A 22,834-nucleotide genomic window follows, 5' to 3' on the forward strand; every position below is an offset into this window, starting at 1 on the left:
AAACTTCGAATGATTTTGATTAGCAGGAGATAACTTTCAAGCATCACGTCTTATTTTCGTTTGCAATTGATACATATGAATCGATATATCAGGTACATACATGTGATTCAGCGTACACATATGATAGGAATAAATCGATAAAACGGTGTCACTGATTTATTGACTTGTTACGCAAGACGATCAAAAGTGATTTTACAATCTGAGTTGTTGTGTATGTAGTTTTCAGAGCTCTTATCATCCCGCACCAGATTATTATTATCTAACAAACACGATGTTTATTAATGATTGCATACACTATAAAAATAATCTTGAATAAAGTATCGAACGAAAACAGAAAAGGAACAAAAATAAGATAAATTTGCCCCTTCTTTCAATATAAGTTCGTGTATAAAAAACGCAGCCGCATTGAAGCCGCACATTTGTGTGTTATTGCGAGCGTTATTATTATTATATATAAGAGCGACATCTGAGTCATTATTAGAAGATTTCTTCCTTCAGGAAATAACATCTCTCTTGCGAGATCAGGTAAGTCTTAAGAAAATTTCTATGCAAGAGTCAGAATCAGAACTTCTCGTGACATTCAGCGGATTGTGCGCGGATGATTAAATATTCGTAGCGTGATCAAACACTGTGATGTGCGCTTAAGACGTTTTATACATTATATTTTATTTTTTATTTCTTGTTTCTCTTTTACTTTTTGTTCCTTTCTTTTAAATAAATTTTTGTTTCTTTTTTCTTAAATAAATATATATTTGTTTTCAAGACGTGTTGGTTTGTGTTATAGTCTTTTCAGGTTTTGTTCTCCACGAATCTCTGTAATAATAAACAAAATTAGAAAGTTCAGCTTTACACTTGAACGATAACAAGCAACTTTTATAATTTCGAAGTAAAATAGCAAAATTTTCGTGAAACATTACAAATATTGTTACAGTGATGCAGTGTATTATTACATTTGAGCAATGATATTTAAGCAGTAAAATTGTGATATAAGTTATGATGGTCACCTTCACAGAGTAGCAGATAAGATGTTGATAAATCATAAACTCCCACCTATTACTTCTTCCTTTTCTTTTTCCCTTTATTTTTTTATATAAAGCGCATATCCCAATAAAAAAAAATAAATTCAGAATATTGAAAATAAGATATTAATTAAGATTAATTATAAATTAAGATGTAATAAATTCAGAATATAGAAATGGATTTAAAAAAAAATCCAAAATTTGGATTCGGCAATGACCACACGAATACATTTGTATCCAATTAAAGTTTAAAAATTCTTTAAAATTGTTTTAATTTTTGAAGTAAGATTGAAATTATAGGATTTCTATTTTTTTCAATCCAAAAAAGGTGTGTGTGTGAAGCTGACGTATCATTTCGTGGAAACTCACGAAATGTTGAGAGTTCTGGCTTTATTTACAATAGTTCTATAGTTCCTGATAGATAAAACAAATAGTTCTGGCCTTTAAAGCGAAAAAAACGTATAGGACAAAGTGAGACGCCAGGTTCACGCAGCGTCTCAGTTTGTCTTGCGTCATTTTCCAGACCCAATTCTTGTAGGATTTTAAAAGATCTATAGTTCTAGATGAGTTCTAGCGTTTAACATAGTTTATTTAATAAAAAAAAAAAAATTATTATAAAATATTTATTTTATAATATTACATAATAGAGTTCCGTGTACAAAAAAATATTTTTCCTCCAGTTCTGTATGTATATAAACGCCTTCCGAAGAGTTCCGGTCGATTGCATAATTTATTAGTTAATAATAAATTGTTAACTCCCGCCAAACACGTATTTTGTCATATATGGGTGAGACGCTGGTCTTTATTCGAGAGTTCTGTGTACAGAAAAATATTTTTTCTCTAGTTCTGAATGTATATAAACGCCTTCCGAAGAGTTCCGGTCGATTCCGTTACTTAATATTTAATAAAAAATTATTACTTCGCAAATAAGTTTACTCTTTTACGTATTCTTTAAAAATAAAACAGCAGTCTGTTTCTTGAGTTTAAAGTAGTAAGACCAGATTATAACCACTAATACTTAATCATTTAAAAAGAGTTAATTTTACAAAGTGCTTGGAAGGATGCTGGAAGCAAATAGTAAAAATAATACAAGAATGATGGACGGCGAGTACAAGATTGACTTGCAGGAATCGGAAAAATTGTTGGAGTTCGAGAAGTCGCAGAATTCACTAATGTGCATCGAATTCAATAATCTCTATTGCTCGGCTCGCAAAGACAAAGGCAAGTTCATCTTACGTATCTATGTTAGTTAAATTGAGCATTTTATAATCAATCACCAATTACACGATTACAAGTAATTGTAATCATAAAATTGACAGATTACATACGATTACATTCATAACCGGATGTAATCGTCCATACAGTAATTGTTATTACAAGTAATCATAAGTGATTCCTGACTACAGTAATTGTAATTGTAATGACACGGTTACATTCATAATACTAAAGCTATTATTAAAAGTATAAAAAAAGTAAAAATAAAAGATGTAATATAATATACATAATGCAAACTTTTAATAATCAATTATTTAAATAATTCCTCATCAATTTCAATTACTTTGGTAATCGTAATGATTAGCAGTTGTTGACATATTGTACAAGTCAAGAAATAGTAGCACAATATAAAAATTGCTCCAAAACTATAAGTGATTCAAAAACTTTTAAAAAGAACTTTGTCAGAGTCATACTATAATGTGAGTTACATATTTCCTAAATATTTTTCAACTTTGATTTTTCTTTGTTTATTAATTCAAATAAAAAAAAAACATTTTTTATTAGATTAAATTATTTGAATAACTCTTGTTTTTATTATAACAAATAAAGATTTATAAATACAATTATAAATAAATGATTTTTCTATTTTAATTTAATTTAGCCAATAGCAATATTATTAATATTAAAATTATTCAGATAAAACGATATATGATTTTATCTTTTAATAAATATATTTAAAATTAAATTATGTTTATCTGATCTAAGATACGTTTACATGTATGTCATTAATTAATTTAATCTATTTTATATTTATCCAAATAATTTAAAGTTAACTAAGCGTAACATTGATCGCGGTTTTTGTAAAGTAGTATGATATTTTAATTCTTTACTTATTAGTTTTCAAGTTATGCCGGATACGTTCTTATCAAACACGCTGTATATTGCAATAAACGTTATCTAAATATAGGACACGGTTTCGATTTCCACATTACATGCATCATCTGTCTGATAATGCACAAGTTTTTAAATGTTTATATTATAAGCTTTAGTAGATTGAATCATTAATTCACGAATTGTTAAAAGTTTTTCGCACAGAAACGTTTCACAAAGTAAATAATTTTAACATTAAAAAGTTTTCATCACATTACTTATATCCCAATGTTTTAACTAAAAGATATCTAATATTAAAAAACATTACTTGATATTTTAAAATGTATAAGTATATTAAGTAAATTAGTTCATAGTATTGACTTTTTTATTTTGTTGAATAAAGTAAAAACTCATGTTTCTTCGTCGTGATTCTAGATCTAGATAATTCATACATGTATATTATCCTACACAAAAATTTAAAAGATCATATTTGTATATAGAAATGTTAATAAGACACGCGAATTATCAGAATCACAAAGAAAAACAAATATGTATTAATTCACTTAGCAAAATGAGAAAGTAAAAATTGCGGTTCCACATATTTGTTTTTAAAAATATAGATATGACGTCTCTACATAAATAAAGATATCACGCTACTACTTTATTAAGTGCATTTATAATTATTTATTTTTTGAAGTAGATTAAGAAAATGAAACAATTAATCTAACGCTTAATTAAACAAAATTCCAATAGTTTTGTTTTAATCGAAAAAATAAATAATAAAACTATACATACGGACATTCATGACCGCATCTGTAGTTATTTTAACTGAAATCAAATTTTACATTAGACCATATATGTTAATTAACAATTTTTATTAGCACATGCATGTAATTAATATATGTATTGTTTATTTTCGCAAATAAGATTAATTTGATGCTGATATTATATTAACAATTAGATCATAATAGTTTTGTGTTTAGAAAAATCCTATTGTTTTACAAGCCATAAGAAGAACTGAAAATGCCTATATATAAATTAATTTAATCTAATAACAATTTTATTCAAGAAAAAAATAATTCACTTTTTCTCATGCAAAAAATAAACGACTTATTTTAAGAAATCTCCGCTCTTAATTTTTTATTTTTACACAATTTCTTTAGACGTTTTTATAAGCAAATTAAATTCTACCCACTTCTATTAATGCAAACGGCTTTTTTTAATACAATTAAAATATTGCTGTTATAAGCTACGATATGCAAGAAAGTTTTCATTCTCAAAGTTTATTAATTATTTATTTATCGCAACATAGAGGATTCTAAAATCAATATCTCATTTCATAAATTTTTAATGAAACACAAAATATGTATTATTTATTTTTGTTTTAAAATTAAAAGTTTTCAACTTCAAAAAAGCATAAATATTAAAGAGAGATTATCCAGAAATTACATTCATAAATTTTTGCTTCACTTCAACTGCGTTTAACATATTACATAATTATGATACAGGTATACATATATGTATGTGTAAGACATATTTAACGTGTCAAAGGTCAGCATTTAATGGCCACGGTAGAAGATATATTGTGCCAGGTTATTCCAATAAATCTTCATAAAACTGTAAATCTTACAAATACGTGTTATATTAATGAACGCATGCGTTTTCCCCATGTCAAATACAATTAATAAACGTTTATTGCAGGAACTGAGGAAACAATCTTACATAATGTGTCAGGACATTTCGAATCGGGGAAAGTTACGATGATAATCGGTCCTTCCGGCGCGGGAAAGACTACTCTATTGAAGGCCATATCAGGAAGACAAGTGATGGACATTAAGGGTACTCTCACTGTAAACGGTATTGAATGGAATAAACCGACATTCCGCAAACAGATGTGCTACATATCGCAACAATTTGATTTATTACCATTCCTGACAGTGAGAGAAACCCTCAACATAGCAACTCGATTGAAAGATGATATTAATAAGAATGCACAAGAAATTAATTTAGTTGTAAGTATATAACTATAAGAGAATAGTCTTTCAAGCGTTTCAAATGTTTCAAACACGTTTGTACAAATTATATATTTTGTTGTTGTTATTTATTCAATAATATATTCTACACATATAAAATAAATTATTAAATAAATGACATATATATAATTAACATGTAATAATAATAATAATATATATAAACTTAAAAATGTATATACAATCATGCAAAGTTAATTAATTTTACCGAGAAGTGCATCGACACATTTAAATTAAGAGAAACGGTTAACCAATCGAGAGTCTTATTGTTAGTGCTCATTAATATTTTTTTAGGTAAATTTATATACATTTATAAGTTTCCCCGAACTGCGCACCACATGTTTGCAGAAATTTAAAATGTTATAAGCATCTCGGAGAACTTGTAAGTGTATATAAATTCACTTAGAAAATTATTATTGAGAGCTAAGATACGCTTTCGACCAGTTAACCGTTTTTCTTAATTTAAATGTGTTAATAATATTTTTTTATCTAAACTTATACTTAGTTTATTATAACCTGATAATTATTATAATTTTATAATTATTATAATCCGAGAATATATTTTACTAGTATACAAGTTTAGTACTAGAAAAATAATAATATACGTAATATACAATCATTATATATATTATATATTAAAAAATAATAAGTGAACATTGATTAACACGTGGACAATTAATTAAAGATGAGTCTTATTTTGTTATAGTTAGATATTAGTGCTTGTATATTTCTTGTAATTTTATATACATTTTCAAGTATACATACATATATATATATATATATATATATATATATATATATATATATATATAATGTATAGCAAACTATAAATACTAGTAAAAATAATAAATGAAACATATATAAAATGTGCGATGTGTGAGATATTATTTCTGTCAGGTGAACGATATTGCGGAGAAACTTAGCTTGTCAAATTGCTTGGACACATTAGCAAATAAATTAAGCGGTGGCGAACAAAAGAGATTGTCTATTGGCGTAGAGATGGTCACTAAATCATCAATTATTTTATTAGATGAGCCAACAAGCGGTCTTGATAGTGCGGCATCTTATCAAGTATGATATACTGTTAATACAGCGATCAATCAATTAATCAATCAATAGTAATTGCTTTATGAAAATGTTGGTCGATATTATTGTAATATAGTGCTAATAATTCTATACAAGTGCAACATATTTTCCAATAATATCACAATAACGTTCAACATAGCATAATTTTTTTTACCTATAATAATTCTTAATATGCTATATAAGAATATATAATTTCTGTTGAATAGATCATTAATATATTGCATAAGATGGCAAGAGCAAATTGCACTATAGTTTGTACGATACATCAACCAAGTAGTCATATTGTTTCGCTCGTCGATGACATCATGGTACTTCACGAAGGCAAATGTATGTACTGCGGTCCAAAGAGCGAAATCTTAAACACATACAACATCGCCGGGTTCACGTGTCCCAACTTCTACAATGTGACCGAATTCGGTAATATTGACTGTACTACTGTGATGTGATAAATAAGTTATGAGCAAACAACAAAAATAAGAAAAAGAGAATTGGCATAGAACGGCATAGAATATTCTAAAAAGCTGTACACATTTTTATTCTCATGCATGTTTACTTATAATTTTAAAATCAATATTTTTTTTTATTAATCTCACAATGCATATTTTTCAAAGTTATTAAAGAAATAGATTTTATAATTAATTTTAAAACTACTATTTTTTTTTATTTAAAGGAGGAAGCCACAATCAGGCCATTTTTTGTTGTACTCCAATTTGATGTATATATCAAATTGATCCTTTAAATGGCTCTCATATTTGCCTAAAACTATTTTGAGTAATAACAAATTCTTAATAAAGAGAAAAGGACCGGTAAATTGTTTTTATTATATCGTTTTTATAAATAATTTAAACAGTATGTAGTTTTGTTAATATAATTTATTATTTGTTGAATGATATCATTATTATTTTTTATGATGTCTACCCATTTATTTTTTTTATTTTTTTATTTCTTTGCCAAAAATGTAGATAAGACGATTCGAACATTGCTTGTTTTCATAAAACTTTTTCTTCGTAAGAAGTATTCCAATAATCGGAAAAGATAATATTAAATAGATTTCGATATACGTGGTCGAGCATTATCATGTTACAAAATTAAGAGCTGGTTAGCTTCTTCAAGAAAAGAATTAAAAGATTAATAAGTAGGACAACTCTAGTATATATGTCGCACCTATCAAAAACTTAATTTGTTAAGTATTTTTTACTGTATGTTTAACATAAAAACTATACCAATAAAAATCTTATACAATTTTATATTTTAATTCAATATTTTATTAACAAAATTATAAAAACGTTATTGTTTTTCGATCCTCCTAATACATTTTTTTAAAATGGATTAAAAATGTTTACTTATATTTTAAAACATGATCTAATTGTTAATGAGTTGTGACATTGTATATAAATTCCAATTTCTTAGAATAGATTAGAATTTATTTCTTCAGCTTTTACAGCCAAGAAAGGATTTTTACTTTCTTAAAATTGTCACATAAATATTGAGTATCCTTGAGAATGGTCATCTGATTCGAATGTGTTGACAGTAAAATTCAGCTTTGAATATGACTCAAATTTATTCATTTACACTGTTGTGAAGAATCTGGCAGTAGAATAAAAGAGATATGTTATGTTATTTATATACTAAAATTTTATGTATCAAAAAATATCATAATTATGAAACTTGATACAAATTTTATTATTATGTGCAAATATAAAAAATACTTGTTTACCTTTATTAGCCAATTTGATAACATCATTTATATAAATCATAACTTTATCACTTCTGTGATGTTAAACGTATGAATAATATTTGGTATATAATATTTACAATTAAAAATATATTATTAATTAACAACAAAAAATAATCACTATATTGATTGTATTTTTTTGATTGCAGTGCTCGAGGTGGTAACTGGGCAGAGAGATGGAGATTTAGAACATTTATACCAGATCTGTTATGATGAATATAAAAAGTTCAAATCGCGCAGTGAATATAATAAAAATAATAAAAGTATGCTGTATATATTTCAATATTTATTTCAGTATATCATATTTCAGTACTTTATTAATCCATAATAATCCATTAATAATCACTTTAGTAATTTATACTACTTTATTTGTTTTTTACCTTGTTCCTTAATGATTGAAAAACGTATCTTATCTATTGAATATCTATATCAATCTCTACAGAAATTATCTTAACAAAAATAATAATTCTTGAAAATATTAGATCAGGCACTGAATACCTCTGTATTGTGTACAATATAAAATAAATGTCATTCAAAAAGCATAAAAATACAAAGATAGATAATTGTACAAAAGTAATTTACACAAAAATTTGAGAAATAAATTATTTAATTAATAGAAAAAAATAAAATTAACTCAAAAAATAAAATAAATTTATTTATTCTTCACGTATACACATTACACGTTAGCAAAATATATATATCATTTTTTAATAATCGCTAAAGATTTTGAAAACAATCAAAATCATTGCAAATGGAATCAGAAGACTAGTGAATCGTTACACAAAATTGTTGTAAAGTTGGACGACTATAAAAATATAATGTATATATTTTATTAACGTGTGTTATACCTAAAAAAACGTTTACTTTATTTTCTACACTGTCCTTTTTTAACTGTTTCTTTTTTTTTACAGAATCGATTTCATCGATTGATTTCAAACAAGAACTTGAAAGAAATAATACAGATGCACTCACAAACAACAAGACACAGAAAAAATCGACGTGGCAACAGCAAAAGATTTTATTTGCACGAGCTTTAATCTGCATCAAGCGAGATAATGTAAGTAGAAACTTTAAAAATAATAATCGAACGATTTGTTTGGTAAAATAAAATAATATCGCTTTGATTGAACTTTCAGACCTTTACGAAACTAAGAATTGCGACGCACATCGTGGTTGCGATAATATTCGGGCTAATTTTTTACGATTTTGGCGACAACGGAGAAAAAGTTATTAGCAATACCTCTTGCTTATTTCTCATTCCAGTATTTTTAATCTTCATGAATGCCCTACAAACAGTACTAATAAGTAAGTGACTTAAATTCTTTTGCCACATTTCATATTACGTATTTTTATTTATATATAAACGTAATGCATACTTTGTGTAATTAACTTAGCAAACAATTGAATTGGATATTATTACGAACTTTCTGGTAATTTAAGAAAATCGATAAAAAAAACTATCTGTGTGACAATATTCTCAACTTATCATATTTAAAATTATTAATTAAAAAATAAATACATTTTGTAAATTTCAGAAAAATTATTATACCGTATTAAATGTATCTGATTATAGTTCCCACGGAAATAGCAGTATTCCTACAGGAACGTTTAAATAATTGGTACTCCTTGAAGTCATATTACAGCGTAAAAATATTAGCGGATTTACCGATGCAAGTATGTTTCAATGCTCAGTATTACAATTTTTCATTAATTATTTTATTCAAACAGTTCTCTTAAAGTTCTATTTAAATATTGAACTGTAATTAAGTTCTGGCTAAATATTGTATTCTTTCTTTGGAAAGAAAAAGAAGATAAACGGTACATGAAGTGCAGCTAAAAAGAACATTATTAAATAATAACGATATCCCAATATGAACGGAAAATGTATAGACACCTCAAAATAACGAGAAGGCTATGTACGGTCTAAAGCAAATCTTTGTGCTCAATGATTATCTAGGTGAATTTACAAATGTTTACAAGATTCTAGTAAAACATATGGCATGCCATTTGGGGAATCTTGTAAATTCACCTAGATTGAGCACAAAGATCTTCTTTATAACCTTCACGTTGTTTTAATGGACCTATTAAAGTTTTCACTAAATACCTATGACGTTATTGCTTTTTTAAACTAAAGATTTGTTTAACTTCTAGGTATTATGTACTTCATGTTTCACATTTATAACTTATTACATGACTGGACAATTAATAGAATTGGATAGAATTCTAAAAACATGGTTAATTTGTCTGTTATGTACGATTATTGGACAAACAGAAGGAATATTCCTAGGCACACTTTTTGGCAGTAAGGTATTTAAACAATGTATCTTTTATTATTTCAATATTTACGCTTTAGAAAAAAAGGACAACATTACAATATTATAAGAAAAAGATTGAATAAAATTATTATTAATAAGTTAATAAATTAACAGGTGATTTAATTATAATATCAGATGTTCCACTTCATTGATCAGCTTGTTGATCATTTAAATTTCAATTTGATTCTTTTTATTTAGTATAAGAAATAATGTAGTTAACCAAAAATAATTTCTTTTAGTTAGCTGTATTTTTGGTACCGGCAATCAATATACCATTAGTGCTGTTAGCCGGATATTTCGTAAAAATACAAGAAATGTTGAATTTCGTAAAGCCTCTTAGCGCTTTAAGTTATTACAGGTACAATTTCATATTATAGCAACGATTAATTAAAAGCTTTTAGCATTTTAATTTATTATTAATATTTAAATGTTTTTTTTTATAAATCGCTTTTTTAATTTATAATTACTATTTATCGAAAGTTGTTTTTGATCCTGTATAGAGATATGTTCTATTTTATTTCCAGTTATTATATTTTTGTAGTAAATTTATGAAATGCAAAATTTTATTGCAGATTCGCAGTTGAAGGATTAATGCAGGCGGCTTACATTGACCGACCAAATTTGTCGTGTTCGGACATGTACTGTTACTTGGGTTCGACAAAAAAGATTCTCTATTTAATGGATATTCCATCAATCTCATTTTACGGAATTGTAATAATACTTAGCTGTTGGATAATCGCTTTTCACATAGTCATTTGTACAATACTTCTTTGGAAAATTAAGTATGTAAAAAATTAACATATTACGTTAATGCTCGCGTTTCTAGAAAATATTTTAAAAGTGTGTCTCAACCAAAAAGTAACTTATCAACCAAATTCTTATGAAGTGGGCAGGGTTTTAAAACAAATAATAATAGGATTAATAATGGTTAAAGTTGTACAAATCTTTTGTACATAAATATATGTATAACACGTTGAATTATAACAACGTAAAGATTGACGTCATATGATAAAATAAATTACATATGACTGCGTAATAAACTAGAATAACTTAGGATAGAAGTTAATAATCAATGCGTCGATTTGACAAAGTTGATAAGAATGTCGAATAAATAGCCCAACAAATTTCAATGTAACTTATGTATCTCCTTATATAAATAATATAAAAATATAATAAATGTATAAAGTAAAACATATTGTAATAACGATAATAATAATAATAATAATAATAATGTACAAAAAATACATAAATTTAAGAGTAAAAAGTACTTAATTATTTTATACTATATCCACTATCAATAATGAGCAAACATTAGATATTTTCCTGACAATTTTTAGAAAATACCACATTAAAATAATTATTTCTTACTAATCAATGCTTTTGCATCTTAAAATCAGATTTTTATTCAATGCTTGCAGTTTCTTCCGCGTTTTATTGGAAGTTTGGCACACTCCAAGCTTTTTATCTCAACATATTTATCAAAACTTCTAGTGTATGTCATAGGCAAATAGTTATTTTAGGAAAATAGTATCCGACTAGGCAAATGCTATCTGCCTAGTCAAATAGCTTAGAATTAACACAAAAATTATATACTTTTTAGGTTTTTAAAACAGGCATTTTGCGTTTTTAATTCTAAGCTACTTGACCAGGCAGATAACATTTGCTAGGTCAGATAAAAAAAAAAAACATAATAAAAATAGTAAATAAACTGTATATATTTTTACTATTTAAACATTTTTAATGATTTCATTAATAATACCTTTAGTACTTTATACTAATGTATACAATAATTTTTTAAATTTTGTTTTACTATGATTAAAAAGCGTGAATATTTAATCTAATAAATATCTATAGAATCTTCTACAGAAATTTAACTTGTAAAAATGTAAAGTCTTAAAAATATTAGATCAGGTATCATCTTATTTGTATATAATATAAAATTAATGTCAAAACATATAAAAATAAAAAAAAACAAGATAATTTATAGTGAATTTGCAATAATACATTTTTTAAAAATTACAAACAACATTTATTAATTAATGAATTTTTTTACAGAACTGAATTTCAAACAGACATTTGAAACTAATGATACACTCATAGATAGCATAGTACAAGAAAAATCGACATGGCAACAGCAAAAGATTTTATTTTTAAGATCTCTCATCTGCATCAAGCGAGATAATGTGAGTAGAAGTTTTCATGTATTATATTTGAAAAATTTGCTTAAAAAATAAAAATGCTTTATCATTTTGATTTTCAGACTTTGACAAAATTAAGATTTGCAGCACACATTTTAATCGCGCTGTTATTAGGAATAGTTTTCTACAATTTCGGCAATGACGCAGGAAAAGCGGACAGTAACATCGCTTGTTTATTTTTCATCATATTATTTTTATTCTTCGCAAATTCTATGCCAGCAGTGCAGATGTGTAAGTGACATAAATTCTTCTAATATATTTCATACTTCTACATAATACTTTTATATATAAACGTAATATATAATTTAGGTGTTTTCGTTGCAAAATTATTAAGTTATGTATTGCCACAATTATTTTAATAATTTAAAAAAACCTGATGAGATCAATCTTGATTGATGATATTCTCAAAGTATAACGTTTAAATTAAAATAAGTTTATAAATTTTATAAATCATGGTACGGTGTTAAATGTATTGCAGTTCCCACGGAAGCGACAGTATTCCTACAAGAACACTTAAATAATTGGTACTCTTTATGATCGTACTACAGTGTAAAAATATTAACGGATCTCCCTATGCAAGTATGTTTCACTGCAGTATTTTATCATATTAATTATTTTTCGCTTAGACGTAAAATTCTGTCTAATTACGAAACTATTAACTAAACATATAGTTGATTTTTTTTCAAATTAATTAAAAATTCGTTTAATTTCTAGATACTTTGCGCCTCATCTTTCATGTTCATAACATACTACATGACAGGACAGCCAATGGAATATGACAGAATTCTAGAAACGTGGAGCATTTGCGTGTTAATTACAATTCTTGGGCAAACAGTTGGGATACTTACAGGCACAGCTTTTAACACTGAGGTGCTCCAATGTTCATTTTTTATTATTTTTTATTAGTTTAATTAATATTTGCGTATTTAGAAAAATAATAAAAGAGGTTTTAATAAATTAATGCATATATTAATAAATTATGCATATATTGCAATATTATATTAGAAAAGATTAGATAAAATTATAAAGATTAGATAAAATATAATAGTAAAAAATTAATAAATTATGAGGTGAATATAATAACAAATTTTTCAGTTCATTGATTAGCTTATACTATTCATATTTCAATTCAATTCTTATTTATTGTTAATGTAGACAAGACAATATGAATGATCAAATGTAATTCTTTCAGTTAGGTGTTTTTATAATACCGGCAGTCAGTATACCATTATTGCTGTTCTCTGCATTTTTTTTGAAATTAGGACAAATGTCGGAGTACTTACGGCCTTTATGCATTGTGAGCTTTTTCAGGTACAGACATTTTTATACCACAATAGCTAATTAAAAATTTTTAGTATCTAAAATTATTATTACTTAGATATAATGTGCAAGTCATTTTTTTCTAATTTATAATGACTGATTGTGAGTACTTATTGAAAGTTGTCTTTGCTTCTCTGAAGAGATATATTTTTATTATATTTTCAGTTTATCCTATCTTTTCAGTAAACTGGAGTAAAATATAAAATTTTATTACAGATATGCACTTGAAGGAATGATGCAAGCAATTTATCTTGACCGATTTAATCTAATGTGTTTGGAAATCTACTGTTATTTGAGTTCACCAAGCAAGATTCTCTCGATAATGGGCATGCCAACTGTACCAGTTTACGTAACTTTGATAATACTTAGCTGTTGGATATTTTGTTTACACATAATTACTTATGTAGTATTTCGTTGGAGAATTTATTATGCAAAAAAGTGATATTAATATTCAGGGAATCAAAAATAATAAATATTCTTATAAATATTAACTTTTAACGTTATAATAAAAATGGTAACGTGTTATAATAATAATGATGATAAACTTGGAAGATCTTGTTTGCTGATTTGTCAATTTTCAAAGGGTTGAATTAAATGTAACTGTTTTATAATGTATTCATTGTTTCAACAATCAGCAAACATTTGACATTTTCTTGATAATTTTTAAAGAATATCACATTAAAATACTTATTTTTTAATAAACAGTGCTTTTGCATCTCAAAATTAGCGTTTTTATTTAGTGCTTATAATTTATTCTTTTTCGCACTTATTAGACAACTGACGAAATCTACACTTTTTCTCGACGTATTTATTTATCAAAACCTCTGGTGTACATATTATGTCAGACAATAATTATTTGTTTATTTAAATATTTTTTTTTTCGTGCAATAATTGATTTTTTCTTTTTCTCTCTTATTAAATTCTGATGCACTAATAACTTTTACAATTTTTTTCTCTACATTATATCTTAAAGATAAAATAACAGATGGTATATATTGTATAAGATGTTTGCTATAATTTGAAACAGGCGCTCAAATGTGCCCATCATCGCTCCGTCGATCAATAGCTCACAAAACACATTGCATTTTCTCTTGACTGTACTGTAGCTCACGACTGTAGTCGTCAATTCCAGGGCCATAATACAAGTCCTCTGCAGTAGATGCGATACACATATCGTCTAAATTTTGTTGTCAGCGACGTATTCGCGCTTCGTCTGTTCCTGTGCGCGTACTTCGTCTTGCGCTATGCGGCGATCATCTTCGCGCGTAGCATATTGGTGTGCATTCGGTCTGAGCAGAGAGGAACCTGAGAGCGGCGACCACGGCGGCCTTTTTCCTATAACGCTTCGAAACTCCCGTACACTAGTGACGCACATCTATTCTGGTCAGAATAGGAACTACGTGTCACATCCATTTTGCAACCCGCCGTTAAAAACAGTGTGGATGTTAGCACGGACAACAACCCACATCCATCTCTCGAGAAATGGATGTAGGTTGTTGTCCGTGCTAACATCCATTTTGCTGCAAATAAAATCTGACGCGTATCGCGTATGTTGCATCCAGAACAGGGGTCGAGAATGTGCACAAATGATTAATTACGTCTACTTTCGCGTAATTTTTTATTTATTATAGTCTGAATTATTTACATTAACATTGATATTAATACATATCAATACGTTTATGCCCATATTTTGCACAATCATATTTTTACTTAAAAAAGATGTTTAATAGTAACAGAGAGAATTTGGTTCTTTAATAAAGAAACATTCATTTTACGCAGTACTTAAAAAATAATTGTAATTAACATCGCATCATATGATGAAGAAGAAATAAATGTCTTTTCACGAAAAAATATACCATCTTTTTATTTTTACATAATTCTTTATTATTTAAATGTCTTCAAATTATGCTTTTGAAAAAATTAGCTTTTTTAATTTTTTTAAATCTTGACGCAACTCTCTCTCTCTCTCTCTCTCACTCTTTCTCTATTTCTCTTTTAACGTGATTGTCCTTTAATTGTTTAGGCCTTCAGTTAGAGAGAGAAAGCATCGCGGTGATAGACATGGAGCAAGCGGCGATGTTATCTCTATGGATACCCTCCTCTTCACTCCCCTCTCGATCCCTTCGCGTTTTCCGTACTACGTTTAGGCCGTAAAATTCAGAAAGAGGATTTCGGACGATTTCTGCGCAGGGACGTAGAGAGACTAGAAAGCGCCCACTCTTTTTTTATTATGTTACAATGGCATATACATGCATACGCATGATTTACAAATGACAATACGCGCGATTAGTATGGCACAATAAATAATAATAATAATAATAATAATGTAATAAAAATCAATGAAATATATGGATACTTGAGTATTATTTTTATTCTCTAACTTACAAACGTGAAGATTATTGATCTGATTTTAATACAACCTTTCAACAGTTTTTACGAAATATCACGTAAAGATTAATCAAAACTTTACAAAAAAAAATTAATTAAGAATTATATAATAATATACGATATAAGGTATTAAAGTGTTAATCAGTAAAGTAACGGATTTTAATCAAATTCTTCGATATTAATCGATCGCAATTGTGGAAATGATGGAAATGGGATGGCAATGGGATGGAAATATTGGAATGAATGCAATGATGTTAATGGAATGGCAATAATGGAAATGATGACAATGACAATATATATAGCCTGACGGCAATGACGGCAATGGTGGAAATGATGGCAATTATGACAATGTTCTCGATGTTAATGATGGCAATGGAATGGAAATATGGAAATAGAATCGCATAATGAAATGAATGCAATGATGGAAATGTTATCAAAAAAATGGCAATGATGGCAATAATAAAAATGGTGGCAATGTCGGCAGTGGCGGCAATGGCGTAATAATAATGGCAATGATGAAAATGGGATGACAATGATGGCAACGATGGCAATAATGACAATGATGGAAAAGATGGAAAATAAGCCATCCCATTGGATGGCATTGATGGAAAGAATGCAATTATGGAAAGAATGCATGATGGAAATTATATCAATTAGATTGCAATGATAGCAGTGGCGGAAATGGTGGTATTTGTGACAATGACAGTAATGGAATAAATGCAATGATGGTGTAATAATGGTAATGGAATGGCAAAAATGGAAATGATAAAAGTGACAATGACGGCAATTATAACAATTATTGCAATGATGGCATTAATAGTAATGATGGAAATGGAAGCAAAGAAAATACAATGATGAAAATGATGGCAATGGAATGGCAATATTGAAATGAATGCAATGATGGCAATAATGGGACTGCTGGCAATGATGGGAATTGTGGAAATAATGGAAATGTAATGGCAATGGGATGGATATGATGTAATAAATGCTATGGTGACAATGACGGCAATGGAAATGGCAATGATGGAAATGATGGCAATAGTGGGAATGATGGCAATAGTGGCATTAGTGATAATGATGGCAATGATGACAATAATGGGATTGCTGTTAATGGTGTGGAGATAGTCCACTAAATTTCTGCAAAATTAAAAAAAACTTGGAAAAAATTCACTTCTGACATAGTCCAATTTTGATCAATTTTTTGCAAAAAACTTGAACAAAAATGATGAATTTTCGCAAAGTTAACAAAAAAATAGGAAAAAAACTGACTTCTGACATCTATATCCCAAGCAGAACAGTGAGTCATCACTATATCAAAATGATATCAAAATGATCATTAAGTCACTTTTTGATCAATTACGATTTGATGTCACTTTGACTTACTGTTCTGCTTGGGATTAATCTCAGCGGACAAACGGTGAGAAATAGTCCAACTTTGGTCGATTTTTTGACAAAAACTTGACCAAAAACTGTTAAATTTCTTCAAAATTAACAAAAAACTTGGACAAAATTCTTCTGACATCTATAGCGGCCAAACGGTAAGAGATAGTCCAATTTTGGTCAATTTTTTGCGAAAAACTTGAACAAAAATGATGAACTGCCATCTTTGCCAACATCGCCAGTAGTATATGGTTAGCCATGGGGCGTCAAAACAAATGACGTCACTGGCGCCAGTCTTATCAGTGAAATGGTGGGGGTAGGGAGACACGCTAGCAGTAAAAGGGCCAAGTGGAGGGGAGGGTCTGACGAAATTTGGAGCGGGGCGTTGGGGACCTGACGATATCAGGACCGGGGGGAGGGGCGGGGAAGACCTGACGATATCAGGAGCGTTTTTATTGGAAAGTAAAGGGGATGGCTCCGGGAGGAATTAGAGTGTGCTTATTAGTTTCCCCCACGGCTGCCCCAGGAGCGGATTGGTTGAAAAACAGGTATTTTGGGAAAAATTTAGCAGCAAAGTGGGGAACGGGTAAAAGAGGCCTGAGAAGTCGAAAGGTCTTATCTGGAAATTACGATAGAAAGGACGGAAGCGCCTTTTACGATATACATATGCTTTCAAAGGTATGGTACGTTTAGAAAAAAGATAATTATCAAAAGGAAGCACTTTACGATTTTAGCGTTACTACGTACAGGAGATAGAGTCTTGGCATTAGGTAGGTCGTGTGAAAAAATAATTCGGTTTTAAAAGTTACAAAAGAGTATTTATTGAAACATTCAACTTTTTTTTCATACATCTACGAGTATATTCTTACATTTTTAAGTTACATGATTGAATGGGGTATCATACAGATGATTTCACGCATTTTCTTTTATTATAAAGAAAAAATTTGTGAAATAATTCTGCGATTAGTCGATCGTTGTATGTGTGTTCGACAGAAAATAAATTGAGAAATTGATTAAGATTATAGCCGTTACACATGAAATATAAAAAAACACAGCAGTATTGCCCGCAAGTTTGGGAAAGCGCTCCTTGTAACTGTGTGGTGTTCCATTGATGCGTGATAGAGTTTCGTCGCAATCGCAGGAGAAATCTAGAATCCGAGGGAGGTAATCCGTAGCTATCGAAATATGTTCCATTTCCAAGTTTGTCGATGTAAAAGGCGACCCAATGTTGGCCAGGTTGACTGTGATCGTCTGTGTTGGCAACGATGGCGGTCGACGTCGTCCACACCTTCGGTAGCTTGTTGGCTGGATAGACTCCCGTGTATTCTGCGTTCAATTGGCGCAGCGCATGTAAAATTTCGAGGGAATTCATACGACGGCAGTGGGATTATTTTCTCGTCTTCGGCTATAGCCGACGCTGTTTTGAATGTTATTTCTTCTTCTTCTTCTTCTTCTTCGCTGTCGTTTTCGTCGGAACGAAGACTGCTCGAGCTACTACTATTTTGCTCGATTAACCAGTGTTTCAATTTGTAAGCATTGCGCAACGCGCAGTGAAAATTTGCTTTTGCGCGAAATCCATGATACGTTCATCGATGACCACTCTCCTCGACATCGGGTAAATTTTTGAAGGCTGGAGAAATGCCTTCCAGATTATATACGTTTCTGGATAGCAGATTGCGTAGGTAACGCGCCTTTTCATGTCCCCTGCTATAGATGTAGCTTTCTTGTCGAGTAATTTCTCGTAGATGTTGCATATTTGAGATTAACTTCGCCGTCGAACCACTCGATGCCGTGATAATTGCGCGTAAGCCAGTTGTTTTCACGTTTCGAATTTACAGGCAACTCGTCAAACGGGCAAGGTCGTATTATAATCCATTGTCCGATGATTGGAGTGTTAACAGCGACAACCGCGATTTCTTTCGGAATAAATTGTTCCTCATCGTCGCGAAAACCTTGAATGTCGATGACTATGTCCATAGTTTTATACTTTACGCAAGCTTTCTTAATCGAACCGGCTACGTCCGAGTCTCGTTCCAAACTGAATTCTCTTTTAGGCATACGGTAGTTTAATGATGGTGGTGACGATAAAGATGATGGGGGGTGAACATTTTACAGACAATGTTCTTGTTGTTGATCCATCTGCGTTATAAGAGACTATCCAGAAAAATCGACTATGACTTGCCGAGATGAATCGATTTCTAGAACATTATTGAACTCGGCATACACGATGCAATTAACGGTCGCGGTAAGTGCCTTTTCAAATCTCACTTCTAGTCGTAAGCTTCCATGTTTCACGAGATTCCAATGCCCAGCACAATTAGCCGATAGATCGGGTGTAAGATCAAAAGCGAAGAGGCAATATCCGTTAGAGTAATCGTCTCTGCTTATAGAATTTCCCTCGTTCAAAAAATGTATGCCTGTTCCGGAAAAGAGAGTGTGATACGCTTCGATGTAGAGCGGTTCGTCTTTCTTAAAGCTCGGCTGTAACGGTCTACTTGGAATCTGCATTCCGTCAGCGTAGAGCGAAAGGAAATTTATGCCGTAATTCTTAAAGTTAAACGGGTTTAATTTTCTGTCGCCGTTAAACGCTTTGTTATCAACAAAGCCAACTATTATTCGTTTCGGTAGCTGTCCAAGTATCACATTGTCTAACGATTCTCCCACGAGACCAGAGTGTATCGTGAACGTTTTAACTTCGACTCTCGTAAGGGGATACTTGGCAGTGGTTTTACTCAGCATTCTCGCATGCGCTAGTAATACTCCGGGAGTTATTTTTGCTCTTCTTACAAGTAGGCTAGCGTCTAGAATGCGGATTTTCGACGTGGAATTTGTTTCCATTAGACAAAACGAATCTTTGGAACGTACGAGTCTCATTCTAACTTCCACCCCGTTAATTAAGAATTTATCCTGATTAAAAACGTCGCAGTGAAGATGTCCTATGAGATCCAACGCGCGTCCTCCTTGAATGTAACGAGCGCGTCTTACGAGAGCCTGATTCGTTGGCGAATCTACCGGCTCGTCCATGAAACCGGGAGTATCCGTGTCCCACAGACAAGAGGTGAGATGGGAAGTTTTTGCGGGTGAAGCATAATTTAATAACGCCTCGATGTATGCGCGGTAAGCGTAAGCGTTGTTTGGAGGTGACACGAGTTTTTGATTGAAATACACGTCGATTTGATTGAACATGGAATGCAGCAGTTGATTTACAGGGCCTACTTTGGGCGCCGCGGCGGCGGTGCCGGTATTTGTTCCCGTTTCTACACGTATACGGAGACTTAGCATAGTGTGCGTGAGATCCAGGTAGTCTTCTCCATGACCGGGTATAACAAATTCTATTGGTGCGTCGTCTGCGAGCGATGTTACGGGCTAGTAATAAATCCATTGAGCACTCTCGATACTAGTCTGAGTAGGCGGTAAAGCGAAGAGATCGAGTTCACTCTTCAAACACTCGCTCGAATGGATATGAAGGAAAGACATACTTATCACGACGCACTATGGCTAACGCTAATTCGTGCGTGGATTACGAGAATATGTCGGATACACTGCGCTTCTTGCTGTTGCGGCGTTTCGTGCCGGATGACTTTTTAGTTTTTCGAGTTGTTCCGTGACTTTTCTTCTTCTTCGATTTTTTAGCGCCTTTTCTGCGTACACTTTTTTTCGATTTTCTTTTGACTGAACGATTACGTTTACAAAGCGACGTTCTCTTAGCGATGCAAGGATCGTGGTAACCGTGAGGAAACTGAAGCATCGGAGTTGTTACGGATACTTTATGTCCCGATCCTTTCATCAAGTCTTTTATTTTTTCTGTGGCTTTTCTTTTGAGGTTTTTCCCCGATTCCGCGAAGCGATTTTTGAATGCCTCATTCAACGGGGTATGGTTCTCGACATCCTCCATTACGTTGATGCCCGCGCGTAAAGCCTCCTTACCGACAGCCCGCGCACCCCTCTTTAGATAAGGTAAAATTTTTCTAAATAATCCACCGAGAAAACTTCCGATACCATGTCCGCGTTGATAGGGCGAGCCGACAAAAACCCGTGGAATTCCCCCACCCCTTCCGTTGGCACCTCCGCTTTGCGCCTCGTAATATTCCTCATAGTCCATGGTGAAATTGATTTTCTCTCTTTTGTTTATCGCAGACTTACGTTTATTTCAACTGTATTCTTATATAAATTATCGAGCACGTCTGAAGTTCAATGTCACTGTCAAGGTTCCCGATTCAAATGGTATTTTTTTTCCGAGCTGATCTCTTATATCTATTTCGATTCTGCGGAAACGCGTTTGTCGCAACGGAATATAAAATGGAAAAGAGAAATGTTTCACCTGATTCGTTCCGTACGCGTAATTACTTTCGCGTGACTCGACCGGGACTATTCGGAGAAGCGGAGTTTGTACATCACCGGTTATATAAGATTCACAAATATCACAATAAACGAACAGCTTATCTGGAATACCACGCCACAGGCTACAGGGCTCTTTACTCTGATAATAATAAATTCGATTACCGTTTTCCGTTTTAAATCCGAGTTTGAAAAAAGTCATGCATTCACCGGAATCGTTTATCATAATCTTACGAAAGTATAAATTATCTTTAATGCCTAATTCCGTTTCGCATCCTAATATTCGAAAAAGATTATCGGAAAAGTTAATATAATGATTAGCATGACATTTTTCCACGTCGCAGCTAAGTCCTATTTCGAGTTTACCACCCTCTTTTTGTATTTCGAAAACAAAATGTGAATCTCGACACGCTTCATTAATCTCGTGGATAAGATTCTCGATAGTCTCGTAAATACCATTCTGTATTATTCTATGATGCAACACATATGATCCATTGCGTATCTCGTATATATCTTCTGTGGAAAAGAAATATTTGAGCTCATTTTCGGGAAACTGACGTACGTGAAAAAAACTACAGGGAAATTGAATCTCGCTTAGTGCAACTTCCCATTCTCCATGCAATTCTACAGTTTGAGGTAACTCCGTGATGAAGGAGGAAGTAGTATTTTCCGGAAAATACTGCATACTGCTATTGCTTGGAAGAATCATGTGAAATTGGTCCGTTGCCGTCATCTCGGAGATTCGATAAACTCGAAGCTGGGATCCAAGAGTCGAATTTGCTAGGATATCCGCGCCAGCTAACTAGCAGTTGCTTATTAGCACCACGTCCTTTACTCCTTATCACGCGATCCACAATAAATTCTTCCTCCTGCAGGTTTTTCTCGATTCGAGCTAATTCTTGTTCGTAAAAGATCCCGTCTATGACCTCCCCCGTTAAAT

At 30.8% G+C, this 22,834-nt stretch overlaps 2 protein-coding genes and 1 pseudogene across 3 annotated transcripts; 2 read left to right on the top strand and 1 right to left on the bottom strand.

Moving 5' to 3' along the window:
- The first annotated feature begins 352 nt into the window (after window positions 1-352).
- On the top strand, window positions 353-11,311 carry LOC105204425 (ATP-binding cassette sub-family G member 4-like). Of its 2 annotated transcripts, none has more exons than XM_039454852.1 (12): window positions 353-525; window positions 2,147-2,240; window positions 4,806-5,116; window positions 6,032-6,205; window positions 6,427-6,637; window positions 8,105-8,218; window positions 8,867-9,012; window positions 9,092-9,260; window positions 9,529-9,629; window positions 10,107-10,262; window positions 10,510-10,628; window positions 10,843-11,311. In XM_039454852.1, the coding sequence occupies exons 2-12, from the start codon at window positions 2,192-2,194 to the stop codon at window positions 11,066-11,068; spliced, it is 1,776 nt and encodes a 591-aa protein (XP_039310786.1). In that variant the 5' UTR covers window positions 353-525; window positions 2,147-2,191; the 3' UTR covers window positions 11,069-11,311. The 2 variants fall into 2 exon arrangements, with proteins under 2 accessions (XP_039310786.1, XP_039310785.1); XM_039454851.1 differs by having other exon boundaries at window positions 407-525; window positions 2,070-2,240.
- A 651-nt stretch (window positions 11,312-11,962) lies between these two features.
- LOC120358942 lies at window positions 11,963-14,511 on the top strand (annotated as a pseudogene).
- Window positions 14,512-19,710: 5,199 nt separating this feature from the next.
- Window positions 19,711-21,033, bottom strand: LOC120359011 (uncharacterized protein F54H12.2-like). Its single transcript, XM_039455206.1, has 2 exons — window positions 20,955-21,033; window positions 19,711-20,903 (listed from the first exon to the last, which is right to left on the bottom strand). The coding sequence occupies exons 1-2, from the start codon at window positions 21,031-21,033 to the stop codon at window positions 19,711-19,713; spliced, it is 1,272 nt and encodes a 423-aa protein (XP_039311140.1).
- Window positions 21,034-22,834: the final 1,801 nt, after the last annotated feature.

This window comes from Solenopsis invicta, chromosome 11, assembly GCF_016802725.1.
Source record: "Solenopsis invicta isolate M01_SB chromosome 11, UNIL_Sinv_3.0, whole genome shotgun sequence".
Classification (NCBI taxonomy): Eukaryota; Metazoa; Arthropoda; class Insecta; order Hymenoptera; family Formicidae; genus Solenopsis; species Solenopsis invicta.